Genomic DNA, 13,608 nt, shown 5'->3' with positions numbered 1-13,608 from the left:
AGGAAGTCTGAGCCGACAATGGCACCAGTCGGCGTGCCATCTCGTGTACGGCTAGAGCAGCGAGGCCTAACGTCCGCTGTTCTTGTAAAAGCAGAAAGCTAGCTGCTCATGTCCCAGATCTGGGCAGAGTTGGCTGCAGAAGTAGGGCAGCTGTGTCTTTTGAGGGCGAGAAAGGGAGATCTGCCTCTGAGGCGTGTCGCTCCACAAACATCTAGCTGACCCACCTCCTTGCAGAAGCTCGGAGATGCACGGCACTCTGGTGCCCCTGCCTCTTCCACTGGTCTTCCCTGCTGCCCTTGGGGTCTTCCTGGGGGCCCCTTAGCTCTTCGGGGGAACTTGTGGCACAAGGGCAACGGAGCAAACCAGGCTGCTCCTTAAGCTCCAAATTCTTTGAGAAGCTCCCTTTGCGGAGGTCTGAGCACACGGTCAGATTATAGCCAAGCCACTGCAGCTTCCAGGTCCAGGTTGTCAAACGCAGGTCACACAGCTTTGGAAACGTCTGCACTTCATCCTTTCAGAGCGGGGGTTCACATGTCTGTCGGGGTGTCACAGCGCAGCACCGTTCCAGAGAGCTAAGCATCCGGTTCACCTCGTTAGGGGCAGCGAGAAGCGTGCTTTCGGATTTTAAAAACGTCTTGCTCGAAAAGACAATTGCTCACGAAACGGATCCTCGACACTGCCGCTCAGTGGCCTGCAGAGGTGGCACAAAGCCGAAGATGACCCCCCCCCCCCAGGGGCGAGTCTTAAACGGGGGCGAGGGGGCAGAGGCAACGGGAAGATGACGTATGCCGTCCAGGGGCTCCTCGGGTTCCCAGAGGACAGAGCCTCAGCTGCCCCTGGTGCGAACCAGCCCAGCAGTTCGCGCTTCTCTGGCTTTTCTCTCTCTATGGTCTCTTTTCAGATTCCCTCACTTCTGCTTCTTGGGATCATGTGAGCCACCTGCTCTCACGTCCCTGTCACATGGCCTGTGTTGGGGAGCCCAGTAAGGCAAGGACTTGGAGTCTTACTGACTTGCAGGTTCTGCCTCCCCGGGGAAATCCGCAGGCAGGGGGCTCGCCTTCTCCCGAAGCCTCTCTCCCCTTGGGCTCCCGGCCTCAGGCCAGTGGCTAACACCCCTCCCGCAAGGCAGGGGGCTGCTGCTCACAACAGTAGCCACCCTTTACTGAGAGCTAAGGGTCAGGCACTGTGCTAGGAATGACACCCTCTCCCCTTACCTGATCTAAGATTCACAGCCACCCTGGCCCTGTTCCATCAGCGAGAAAACTGAAGGCTTTGCTCTCCCAGATCAGCTGGCTAGTGAAGGACAGAGGTAGGACTCAAAGACAGACCTAGAAGATCAAGAGGCCGGTGTTCTTAACCACGGGGCCACTTACAAGGGGGAATGAGAGGCACCTGGCAGGAGGCGACAGAGGAGAAAGAGACCACATTTGTCACTGCCTCGACAACGTGCCTCTAACTGCCACGGTGGGGAGATGGTCCCTGGGAGCAGCCCTCGTTATCTGGAGCCTGGAAAGCAGTGAAAACTCTTGAGTAGTTAAAGGTTTATATACCCCTCGGGGGACACACGAGAATATATGCCCCTCAGGAATCAGGACCGGGGACAATAGCACCTTAGCCCTTGAAGCCCAGAGGCAGAAGAGAGGACCATAGGTGACAGCTCTTCTCCCTCCACCCCCAACCGGAGGACAGCTGGCCCTGGAGTAGAGGGAGGGGGAACGTGACAGGGAGGGGTGGGTGGGACATGAAAGGCGGGACGGAGACAGGGAGAGGCGCCAGGGAGCCGAAGGAAGGGCCCCCACCCACCCTCTTGTTTCTGCCTCAGGGCCCTCATTCACAGAGGTCTCAGTACCTGGGTTCCTGGCTTCAAGGACGGCACGAGGTCTTTGATCATTTTGGCTTCTGAGACTGTGACCCCGCCCACCACAAAGAGGATCAGGAGAGGGTGGTCGCTGGGATGGGGCCGGCTCACCTGCAAAACAAACCCCCACGGGCATCAGTGGCAGAGCGCTGAGCAGCTGGGGGCCTTGCCCCTTGTCCCTCCGCGGGGACCCCAGGGCTGCCGCCCCCTCGGGCAGGGGACGCAAACAAGCCTCCGAGAGAGGGCAATTCATTAGGGATCAGGTATGTTAGCGCGCGGTGAACCCACTGACCAGAAGAACGCAGACCGCGTCACCGTGTCATACCCCTTTGAATACGTTGTTGAAAGAAAGGTTAAGGTAGTGGGGCTATTAAATAGGAAGAGAAGGCTGAGGGGCAACTTATTCACTCCTTCCTTGGCAGCTCTCAGGTGTCAGCATAAACATGCCTCCCAGTCGTCACAGAGCTCTGTTTATTTCCTCCGAAGAGCTGGCCACAGCCTGTGGTTATCGGATTGGTTGGTTTGTTTCCATATTGGCCGTCTCCTCTTCTGGAACTGGGGGTCTGGTTCACTGCTGAATTCTCAGCTGACCTAGTCTGGTACATGGGAGGTGCTTAGTAAATGCCTGTGGGATGGACGGATGGTCAGAGCCCCGGGGGGCTGGTGGTGGAGAGGGTAAAAAGAGTCACGGGCCCAGCACCTGGCCTGGGAGCTTATAGTCCAGTGCAGGCGTTGCACCCTTTACTTCCGCAAGCCAACCTTAGCTGAGAACCTACGGTGTGTGGAATGGCGCCCCAGATGTCGTGGAGAATTCTCCGGATGCCTTATGATTTCACCCATAAGGCCAAGTCTTATACACGAAAATTAGAATGACTTGCAGAACCTCCCGGGAAATGCAAGATGACCAACACATAGGCTTAGTGACCAATGGAAGGGCCCACCTGGAAGTTTCCGAAGACACTATGTTTTGAGCCCTACCTGGAAACCCGCGCAGGTCTGGGGAGGAGTGGGCAGGAGAAGTGGTGTGACCCAAGTTCTAGGGGCCAATGGTCATCCGCTGGGTGGAGCAGGCTGGGGGCCTGCTCCTGGCATCATTGCAGGTGTCCGCGTGGCGTCATTGCAGGAAGCATGTGGCCAACTGCCCTCACGGCCACCTCAGCCAGAGGCGGGAGAAACAGGCTTTGACTCCACGAAGGAGGGTCGACGGAGGCGGGGGGCGTATACACTCATTCACACGAATTCCCAACCCCTCTTCTGGCCATGCAGACGGTCCCCAGGAGCAGCAGGGTGGCCAGCAGCCCCGGAGGAGGCCCGTTCTCCTGCCCCTGCTTCAGCTCCTTCCTCGGCTGGGTTCCTCTGGCTCCCTTGCCTGAATATACCCACTTCTCAACATCTTATTTTAAAAACATTTAAAAAGGTAATACATTCAGCGTTTCCAGTTATATAAGTTACTCTTTGGCTTCTGGAGAGGAAACTCAGAATGGAAAGAAGGAAGGGAGAGAGAGAGAGGGAGAGAAGGAGAGGGAGAAGAACAGGGAGAGGGAAAGGGAAGGGGAGAGAGAGAGAAATCTAACCTTTCCCGCCGAAACGGGTGGTGGTGAATACTGGGAGCTCTGATCTCCAGAAAGATGGCCTCCTCATCCCCCCCCTAGCTTCTTGCCCTGTAGCTTGCCCTGGAATGCATCTGTTGACTGCTTTCTTCCGAGCCGCGTAACATAGACCCAAGACAATCCTGCTTTCGTCACCCTATTCTCCTGGATTTGCTCTCACTGAGGCCATCACGGCAAGCACATGTAAGAGTCAAGGAACACTACTTTGGTTTCATCTAACAGGTCATTTCTGTGGCATCTGTCACAATCGATGACACCCTGCTTGGCTACTCCAATAGCACTCTCTGTTGGCGGCTCTTCAACCTTTCTGATCATTTTCTCCTCCAATTTCTTCATGAGTCTCTTTTCTTGGTCTGCCCCTCTCAATGTCCATGTACCTCAGGGTTCCATCTTGGCCCTTGGCTCTTCTCACTCCATTGCAGCATCCCTGAGATGAGGACCTCACCACTCTTGGCCTTCCACAATCTTCTATATACTTCCCAAATGTATGTCCTTAGCACAAACACCTGTACTGAGTTCCTGTGGACATGCCCACCTGGGTGTCTCCCAGGACCCTAAACCCAACAGATTTCACATTTGATGCATGATCTTCCCCCTTGTCTATTGCCCATGTTGACTTTTAAAAAAAAATTTTTTTTTTAATGTTTATTCATTTTTGAGAGAGACAGCGTGCGAGTGGGGGAGACACTCTCTGTCACTCTGTCAGCACGGAGCCTAATGCAGGGCTTGAACCTACGGACCGTGAACTCATGACCTGAGCCAAAGTTGGGCACTTAACCAACTGAACCACCCAGGTGCCCCTGCCCATGCTGACTTTCTAACAGTATCACCATCTTCACAGTCCCCTCAGCCCGACACCTGATGGTCACCTTGGACTTGACTCCCTTTCATTTCCCAGATCAAGCCTGTTAATTTGTACCCGCCCCCCTCCCCCTCCAAATTTGTGGATCTCTCCTTGATCCCCTTGAGTTCCACTGTCCCTATTGTGGTCGGGCCCTCACTCCGTCTTACTAGGTCACTGCCACAGCCTTCTGGTTCATCTCCCTGTGCCCATGTGGCCACCCCCTCCCCCCCATTCATTCTCCTCATTCCTGCCTGAGGAAGCTTTCTAAAATGCACACATTTATTGTGGAATATAGTGAGCACTCCACTAAATATTTTTGTGCAGTACCTTATTCAATCCTCAAAATATCTTTTGGAGGCAAACGCAATCACGGCCGCGTTTGGCAGGTGGAGAGTTTTAAGTTTACACGCGATAACTCAACTGTGGCACCAGGAGCCAAGCTCCAGAGGCCACGCTCTGAAAACGCCCCTCAGCCCTCTCCTGTGCTTCCTTTCCCCGCGAGTCTCTGAGGACGGAGTTCAAACTCCTTAACGCAGCATACGTGGCTCTTTCAATGTGGCTTTGCTTCGCGTCTCTATTTCCATCTTCAGGTGTATACTGTTTCCTGGAGTCATTCACAAGAATTTGAGCTGTGCCTGACTGCATGGTATTTGAGGGGTTTTTTGAACATTTTGGTAAATATATGTCCCTTTATGGAACACTGGCACTGAAAATTGCATTTATCACAGTGTTTGGTCTGAGTTATTTTCATAAGGTAAACAAAGCCATCAAGAAACGGAAAGCCAGCACCCTGAGCCCCACTTTGGCCCCCCCTGCTGTCATGGCCTCACCAAGGGTAACTACCACCCTGACTTCTAGCACTCAACATTGTACTTTTTTTTTTTTTTTTTTTTTTTCTACAAACCCTGGAGATTCTCCATGTTAGTAGGAAAGATCGTGGGCCACAGGCACTGGTTGGGACCATACCAGTGGGTTTTGGCCTCTGTGCCGTGGAACTACGGTTACTAAATATCTTGACTATCACTGCATCATACTGTTTTATGTAGCACGTGTAGTTTCCTCTGTGTAAAGTACCCTCTCCTTCTCTTCTTTACCTCCTTCCCTCTTAGTCTCTTTTTTTTTTTTTTTTTAAATATTGTTTATTTATTTTTGGGACAGAGAGAGACAGAGCATGAACGGGGGAGGGGCAGAGAGAGAGGGAGACACAGAATCGGAAACAGGCTCCAGGCTCTGAGCCATCAGCCCAGAGCCCGACGCGGGGCTCGAACTCACGGACCGCGAGATCGTGACCTGGCTGAAGTCGGACGCTTAACCGACTGCGCCACCCAGGCGCCCCCCTCTTAGTCTCTTTAAAAAGCATCCCTTCCTCTGGAAAGTTCTAATTGTCTCTTGACTCCTGTCCCATGACCCGAATCTGACACACACCTCTGCCTTGGCCTTGTCCAGCTGGACTGCTGCCTTGATATACCTGCCTGTCTCCTCTCCTGGTCAGTGAGCTGCTGGAGGGGGAGGACCTATCATATTTATCTTGGGATTTTGGTATTTGAGCATAGACCTTGCTCAAGATTTGAACATATTTGAGCATTTGGTATTTGGCTTTGAGCATAGACCTTGCTCGTGGTAAACTTTCCACAGAGGTTGCATGAATAAAATAAGTGGATAGATGAATGAATGAGACGCATGGGTTAGCTGGAGATGCCCTTCTTAGTTCTTAGAGATCTTTTCGAAAGTCTTTCTTTGCTTCAAGTGTGGGTCTTGCGGCTGAATAGCTAACCTGAGGTTCCTTCTCGCCCTGTAAATAACGGTTTCTCACTTGATCCTGGAACAGAAATACAACTGGCTCCAGAACTTCAAGTGGTACAGTATGTTCCCCAAAACATATGCTTTCCATAAGAGAGTCTGGACTCTGAAGTACACTGGCAAGAGTCTTGGAAGGATATATTGAAAGATGTAAAGGAAACAAAGAACAGTAACAACAAAGAACAATACCCTGGGGCCAAAGAGTTGAGGGAATGTTGGTTTTGGTACAAATAAAAGGGTCCGATGCATACGCGTTGCCGTTTGCTCTTGTGGTTTCTGTTTAGATTTATGTTTTGATACCAGACTTTCCTTCTAGAACATGTCGAGTGGGCAGGCTATTGGGAGGCGGGGTCTCTCAAAGTCTTTTCCATCAGAATAACACGTTCCTTATAACCGGCCCTCCACGGCTGCATCCCGCATGCATGTGAGTTCGTGGTGTAAGGAGCATTGAAGCTAAAAGCTCTAAGCATTGTTTTTGCCCTCGAAAATGTACAGATTAGTAAGGCGAGTCAGTCTCCCCGCTCTCTTCACTTTCCAAGCCTTTGCTGGCTGTGATTTTCCGGCATGGGTTCTGGACGGAGAAGACAGTCTCTGTCCACCGTCCATCCGTCGAAGCCTCCGAAGTGCAGGCTGCCAAAACCTTCTGCGCAGCTCTGGGCCCCGAGAGAGCTCCTTGATGTCCTGATTGGTTTCCCCGAGCAGGGTTTCCTCTGCTTCCGGTGTCCCTGGCGCCCTCCGGGAGTTCTGGGATTCAGCAGTGGACGGACCAGAGAAGAATCCCTGCTGGTGTTCAGTTTATACTTCGGCCGGGGAGAATGACAAAGGAGGTAAGGAAACTGGCAAGGAGGGAAGGTGGTAAGGGCTCCGGAAGGAAATAGAGCAGGGGGCGGGGCCAGCGTGACTCGATGTAACACCGAGAACCTGTGAAGTAGATAGAGGCTCCGGTTTACAGACAGAGACAGTGAGGCTTGAAGGGGCTGAGTAACTCGTCCCAAGCTGGAGGGCTGAGGCTGAAATCCACGTCTGCCTCACCGCGGAGTCAGACCGCTCCACACACTCTCATTTACAAAGGGATTCTTCAGACTGAAAGCATTTTTATTAGCTTTCATCTCTTAAGGCCGCACTCTTCATTCTTCAGCGGCATCAGCCAATGACCAGGTTCCCGGTGGAACTTGCTCGTTGGATCACACTGCAGAAGGTCTCCACGCTCCCAGAGCCACTCTGTGGTGTGGCTTCACCCCCCTGTCACATTTGCTGCGGTGGGTGGTTTCCTCTTTCCCGAAACTTCCCCCACTCCGTCCTGTTTCTAAGCCCCCTAGGTTTCTCTCCTTAGAGGGCTCTGCTTGCTTGGCCTGCTCCATTACATATCGTGTCCCTGACTGCTCGGGCCTCTGGTCTCTGCTCTTCTCCCAAACACCCCCCTGGGTGCCCCGGGCCCTGCCCATGGTTCATGGGTCGCCTGCACCAGCGACCCCAGATTGCTACTGTCGGCCCAGGCTCTGCTGAGCTGCAAAGCTAAACCCTCAAATGCAACTCATCTTGCTCTCCCTTCCTGCTTCTCAGGAACGTTAACACCACTCATCCAGTCTCCCCACCCCAGGTGAACGACCCTAGACGGTGTCTTCTCATTTGCTTCCACATCTAAGTAACACCCTGTCCTGTGGAACCCACCAGCACTGTGTCCCTGCCCTCAGGCCCCCAGCCCAGCTTGAGACCCCCGGATCTCCCCATCTTCTCACTTTCCCTCTGCTGCCCGATGCGGGTCTGGCCACATTTCCCCCCTCACTTGCCATCGCCAGGGCCACCCTTGTAAAATACAAATTGGTTATACGTTCCTGTGAACCATTCGATGGCACCTCAGTGTTTTGGTCAAATTTCAGACCTCTAGTCTTTCCTGATCTGGCTTTTGCTTATCTCTCTGCTTTTCACATCTTCCACTCCCTCCATCCACCCTCAGCTCCAGCCCTTGGGAGCCATCCACGATTCCTTCAATGGCACTGATGGCTCTGTTCCTAACTTCTGTTGCTCTGACGGCATTCAACTCCTCTGGGAAGCCTTCTCTGACTCCCTGCCTGGCTCCTCCTTCTCTGTGCCCTCCCATCCCATCTGGCACACCGCTTCTCCCTCCTCCCCGCACTCCTCAGTTTTCTTGTCCATCTCCCTAACAAACTACAGGCCTCACAAGGTGAGCTCTGCCAGGGCCGGCGGGGCATCTCGTCTGTCTCCATGACTCCCTTGCCCACAACAGCGGCGAACACACAAGAGGGGCCCTCGATAATTGCTCACAGGCAGACAAAGATCGTAGACTGCCCGAACCAAGTTTTTGTTTTTGCTTAATGATTCCTACCGTGAGAGAATCCATCTCACTAGACCTTACGGATCGTATGTAGCTAGTGTTAGACCAAAAAAATCAAGCCTCACTTCATAGTATGAAGCATAGTTAATAAGGAGAAAACATAAACAATGGTTATAAATAGTGTCGCAGACAGAACTTCCAGGCCATGTGCTGATTTAATCAACGGATGCCAACAGGGTTTCTTCTTGTCAGAAATGCCGTCAAGTAGAATGGACCTCGGCCAACAGTTCATCTCTCCGTCTCATTTTCCTGTGCAAACAATGAAGAGCTGGACTAGATGATCGACAGGCATGCCTAGCTCTTATAGTCCAAGGGTCTGACATCCGGTCTCACCTGAGGCTCATCGTTTTTGCCCTTCAGCCCCCACGGCATCCTCCACCCCTGCTGTGGGTGCCTCCACAGGTGTCCGTCCAACACACACGTGAATGGCCTCTTTTGTCCTCACGGTTGTGGGGTGGGCTCCCGGCAGCCATGTTGTGACTGAGGGGTGTGATCCTGCCTCTCAGACTGGTTCAGGAACGGGCCACTGACCGAGGCTGGGCCATTGACCCGAGGTAGATGAGGCTCAGTCAAAGCTGAGCCCAAAGCTGTGGCACAGCTCCCTGGCCATTCATTCGACGAATCCCGAGCACCTACCAGGGCGAGTCTCAAAGAACTGTCTGGTTTCCAGGGGCTTCCCTGATGTCAGTCCCAACCCTTCCTGAGGCCCACCACATTGCTGCCTTGAGTTCTCTGAGACACTCCTTGGTCTTCACAATAAATGATCCCCAGTAAATGATTCCATCAAACATCTTCACTTCAACTGGAAGAGTTTCAGTTCTGATCCCCTCTCCACTACCAGCGTTTCCGGGCTTGTTGAGCCACTTTTCCTGTGGACCCAAGGCAATGGAGCTCTCATATCAATTCAGAGAAAGGCCCAGAGGCAAGCTCTGGGTCTTCTTCGAGTCTTTTTCACAAATCTCCTCATTTTTTTCCAATTAAGCACGGCCACGTAGGAAATGGAACAACAACAACAAAAGCCTTCTTAAAAAACACATGACAGGAGGTAAAAGGGCCTCATGCAATTTCATTAGTTAAAACCCACCCTCCTCATGCCAATCCCAACAGAGAAAACATCTTGACAAATCGTGTCCTTTAGTCAAAACAAGTTGGGGGCCAAACCCATGGAGTAGATACAAGATATGTTATTTTCAGGAGGCTGAACTCCAGACCGCAAATTCCAGAAATGCATTTTAAGAGTGCTGCCTATTAGACATGCTAGTTTTAAATTAAATTAACGTTGAAGCGAGAGGGGTAAGGTATGTTTCGATTTATGTATTAGATCACTATCAAGCTTTCCCGTAAGGAGATCAAGGTGATCCGTGCACAAGCGTCTTAGAGAGATGCTTGGCTGCTTGACGAATGCCAGGTTCTGACAAAGCCGTTTCTCCCCAGTTTGAGGGTCCCCCTCCCCCCGCAGGCATTGCCCTTTGAAGCCCAGAGCTTTCTGTGGCTAAGCACCAGTCTACCCTCCGGTTGAGGAGTGACTTCGGCTGTCTTGAAACACTTTCTCGGGACTGCCTGAAGAATGATCTTGTGGGCATACTCCCTCTTCTCCCCAGCTTGTGGGCCTTCCCTTCCAGGGCCTGACACAGTGGACAGAGAGGGAAGTAGGAGAGGAAAGTTGTGCAGCGTTCTAAGCACTCAGGAAGGTTTGGTTTCGTTTTTGTTTGTTTGGTCGGCTTTGAGATTCTGTTGTCCAAACAAATGAGGGCAAACAGGCAGGTCTTCCATCGTTCAAGCCTTTCTGGAAGCGCTTCTTCTGAAACCAGGTCAGGAGCATGAGTGAGTTTTCTGTCCTCTGGACTGGAGGAAAAACTTGTTACACGTGGCCCAACACTGCCCGGTCAGGCTGGACAGCCAAGGGCAGATGTAGGCTGAATGCAGACTGTGCTTTGCAAAAGGGGCCACAACATATTTTCAAGAGGAAGAGAGTAAGTCCCTTCTCCCTGAACACAGGTGGGTATGTGTGACTGCCTCGACAAACAGAGCATTGTGGAGGGGATGTCGTGCGACTTCTGAGGCTCCTGTCTGGCTCTCTTTCAGGATGCTTGCCCTTGGAATGCAGCCGCCATGCTGTGAGGAAGTTCAGGCCATGGAGAGGAACTGCGTGCCTCAGCTCACCGGCCAGGCTGAGCTACCGGCTGATGGTCCGCATCAACTTGCTGACCACGTGACTAGGCCATCTTAAAGGTGACTCCTTCTCTGTCGAGCTGTGCACAGAGTGCAGATTAAGTGCAGACTTAACAACACATGTTAAGTCAATGTGTTGGGATGGCTTCTCATGCAGCAGGAGACGACCAGAACAGGTGGGGTTGGAAGACTTCTCTGGACAGTCTGTATGCAGGGAAGTACACTAAAGCAATGTGGGAACGTCGCGGTAACAAGCTGCCGTAGGATGCAAATGAGGGTTTTTTTGTTTTTTTTTTTTTTGTTTTTAAATGTTTATTTATTTTTGAGAGAGAAAGCGACAGAGTGTGATTGGAGGAGGGGCAGAGAGAGAGGGAGACACAGAATCCGAAGCCGGCTCCAGGCTCCGAGCTGTCAGCACAGAGCCCGATGTGGGCCTCGAACTTACAAACTGGGAGATCATGACCTGAGCCGAAGTCAGACCCAACCGACTGAGCCACCCAGGCGCCCCCAGAGGATGCAAATGAGGTTTTGACTTTAGTAAGGGCAAAATCCAGCAGCCTTGACTTCCCCCTCACAGTTTTGGTTTGATGCAGAGATTCTTAGATGCACATCTTGTACCCTCTTCTCTCCACGGGACTTTAAGCAGAGTAGAAGACGCTCTCTTCTGATGGCTTCCCTCCATCTCAAAGACATAGCTCCTTGGGAAATCACAGTTATTCCTCAGAGCCCACCTGGATGTTCCTCTTTACATTTCTTCCACTTATTTGATTGAAGCCCTTAACGTGTGAGCCAGAGGTAATTTTCCCTTTCAGGTTCTACGGTGTGGTGGGAAGCCATTGAAGTCCGTGTAGAAACAGAACAAAAGGACCCTCCCTTGGGGTGCCAGGGTGAGGAGGGCTTTGTGGCCAGCCCACTGAGACTCTTCCCGCCCCCTGCAGACAGATGACATCCCCTGGCAACTGACAGCAGAGGCCTGGCAGCTGGTGGTGTGGAATGGATTCTGACAGCTGCCGGGAAAACACGAATTCCCCCTTTTTCTGAAATCCATTACTTGGAAACCTCCTTTTGAGATCTGTCTCAAGGGGCCAGAGCATTTCTTCACGGGCCCTAACTCCAGGGATATGAATGGAGAGAAACAGAGCAGCCCAGGACGGCTCCAAACACCTTCCCAGGCCAAATCCTTAGGACAGTGAAGCTTCTGATTCCAGGAAGAGCTGCAGAAAACACTCTGCAGAGTTTAAAAGGGTAATTTAAAAACGTGATGTGTCGCAGTTTATGAAACAGTAATGGAAAACGCAAGTGGCTGGTCTCTCCCAAGGGAGGCTCTCTGTTGGCCTGACAGTTGCGAAGTCCATTAGCATATTAAAGGCACTGTGCCTTCCGAAGCAATTTCATTTGTTGTCTCACTCTGTGTTCCCCAAACATATTTGGTCACAGGATCCTTTTGCTAAGAAACAGTTGTTTCTATGGAACATCGCTGGACAAGAGCGAGTTGGAAGGCCTCCTCTGGCCTGTACCATGCCACTGGGCAATCTGGAAACACGTATGGTGAGCAGGGTGCAGACGGGTTGGAGCCTTCACTATGCCCTTGGCCAACCACGAACATGAATGCTGCAGCCCGTCGGGCCATCCTCAGACCTCACTCACCAGGGCCTGAAAGTCCACACGTGTTATTTCAGCCTCTCCTCAGGGCCAAGTCCAAGCTTGTGAATGAAGGAAGAGGGTGCTCGACTGGAGGAGGTTTCGGAGACCATGCCTAGCCTGGAAGTTTCTCCACAAACTGGCCATCGTGAAGGGTTACTGGACAACCTTGGACTTACATTCAACACGGGAGCCCCCGAACATGTTCCAGAAGCTGATCTGTAATACGTTATTTAAAAAAAAAAAAAAAAAGAAAGAAGGGAAAATCCACCAGCCATGGGTGCAGCAGACACAGCTGATAACTGGGGGCAGCAGGAAGGAGACCCGGGCGGCCCCTCCAGCCTGTTTACTGCTTTGTCTAGAGTCTGATTGTCTGGCTTCTGTCCTCTGGCTTTTAGAGTAGACCAGTTTTCCTGGCATATGCATTTATTGAACTCTGAAAAGGCCAGATCTTCTATGTAGATTAATTCATGATTTCAAAGACGCTTTGAAGTAGGCAAAACATTCTGTTATTTCCAAGAGTTATTACAACTGAAATCCTGGTGTAGACTGGGAGGCCAGCCTGTAATCTTGTTTAGATCCTTTTAAATTTAGAAACTTTATAGTAAGTTAAAAATAGGTCTCATTTGTGTACTTTCCATCCTTTTATCCCCATGGCAAAGGCAGTTCAGTCATTTTTGACCTGCCCTTGATATTAGCCAGAGAAAGTCTAGCACTTGCCACCTGGGAGTCTGCTGGGCTAAGACAAAAGTCATTTTCAAATGGATTTTGGGGTGATGCTAGTCATATGACCGAGCAGAGTTATTCATTATCCTACCTAAGTTCTGGAATTAAGAGCAATAGACCATCGGTAAGACCTGTGACTAGTATATGGATTAAGTGAAACTGTGGGCCAGGAGGAGAAAGGTTTTCATTAGTGCTATCCTGGAGGGCTTGTATTCTTATTGGAAAAGACCACAGCGCTTAGGTCAAAAGAAGCTGGATGAGGCCGGCAGGTCAGGCTGTTTATAACCAAAGTTAAATAAAGATTGTACCTGATTTCAGAAGAGCCAAAACACTGGCTGTTATCTTATATGGTCCTCACCAGGGTAAGCAAGGTGCCCACATTTTTGTGCCCATCAAAGAGAGCATTGCAGTCAGGATTACCTCTTCATGGTTACTTTACCTTCATAAACATGCTAAATCCAGTTTTAAGGAGATCCGTGAGGCCTGAAGACATGTGTTCGATATCCACCGGATCTGGCTTCTCAGGATTAAATATTTCCTCCACAACCTGCCTCAGCAATGGCTTATAGGATGCCTGGAAAGACAAAATATTGTGCTGTCG

At 51.3% G+C, this 13,608-nt stretch overlaps 1 protein-coding gene across 2 annotated transcripts in view; it reads right to left on the bottom strand.

The window, feature by feature from the left end:
- SCFD2 (sec1 family domain containing 2) overlaps positions 1-13,608 on the bottom strand; it is a 411,701-nt gene that overhangs the window by 8,988 nt on the left and 389,105 nt on the right. The window contains exons 7-8 of one of the 2 annotated variants that reach the window (XM_045474074.1): positions 13,447-13,581; positions 1,850-1,969 (exon numbers count right to left, since the gene is read on the bottom strand). In XM_045474074.1, the coding sequence (XP_045330030.1) occupies positions 1,850-1,969; positions 13,447-13,581 (255 nt within the window). The remainder of the gene's footprint in view (positions 1-1,849; positions 1,970-13,446; positions 13,582-13,608) is intronic. The other variant, XM_045474075.1, reaches the window with a different exon arrangement.

The sequence above is a fragment of the Leopardus geoffroyi genome, chromosome B1 (genome assembly GCF_018350155.1).
Source record: "Leopardus geoffroyi isolate Oge1 chromosome B1, O.geoffroyi_Oge1_pat1.0, whole genome shotgun sequence".
NCBI lineage: Eukaryota > Metazoa > Chordata > Mammalia > Carnivora > Felidae > Leopardus > Leopardus geoffroyi.
This window is presented reverse-complemented; position numbering and strand designations above follow the sequence as displayed.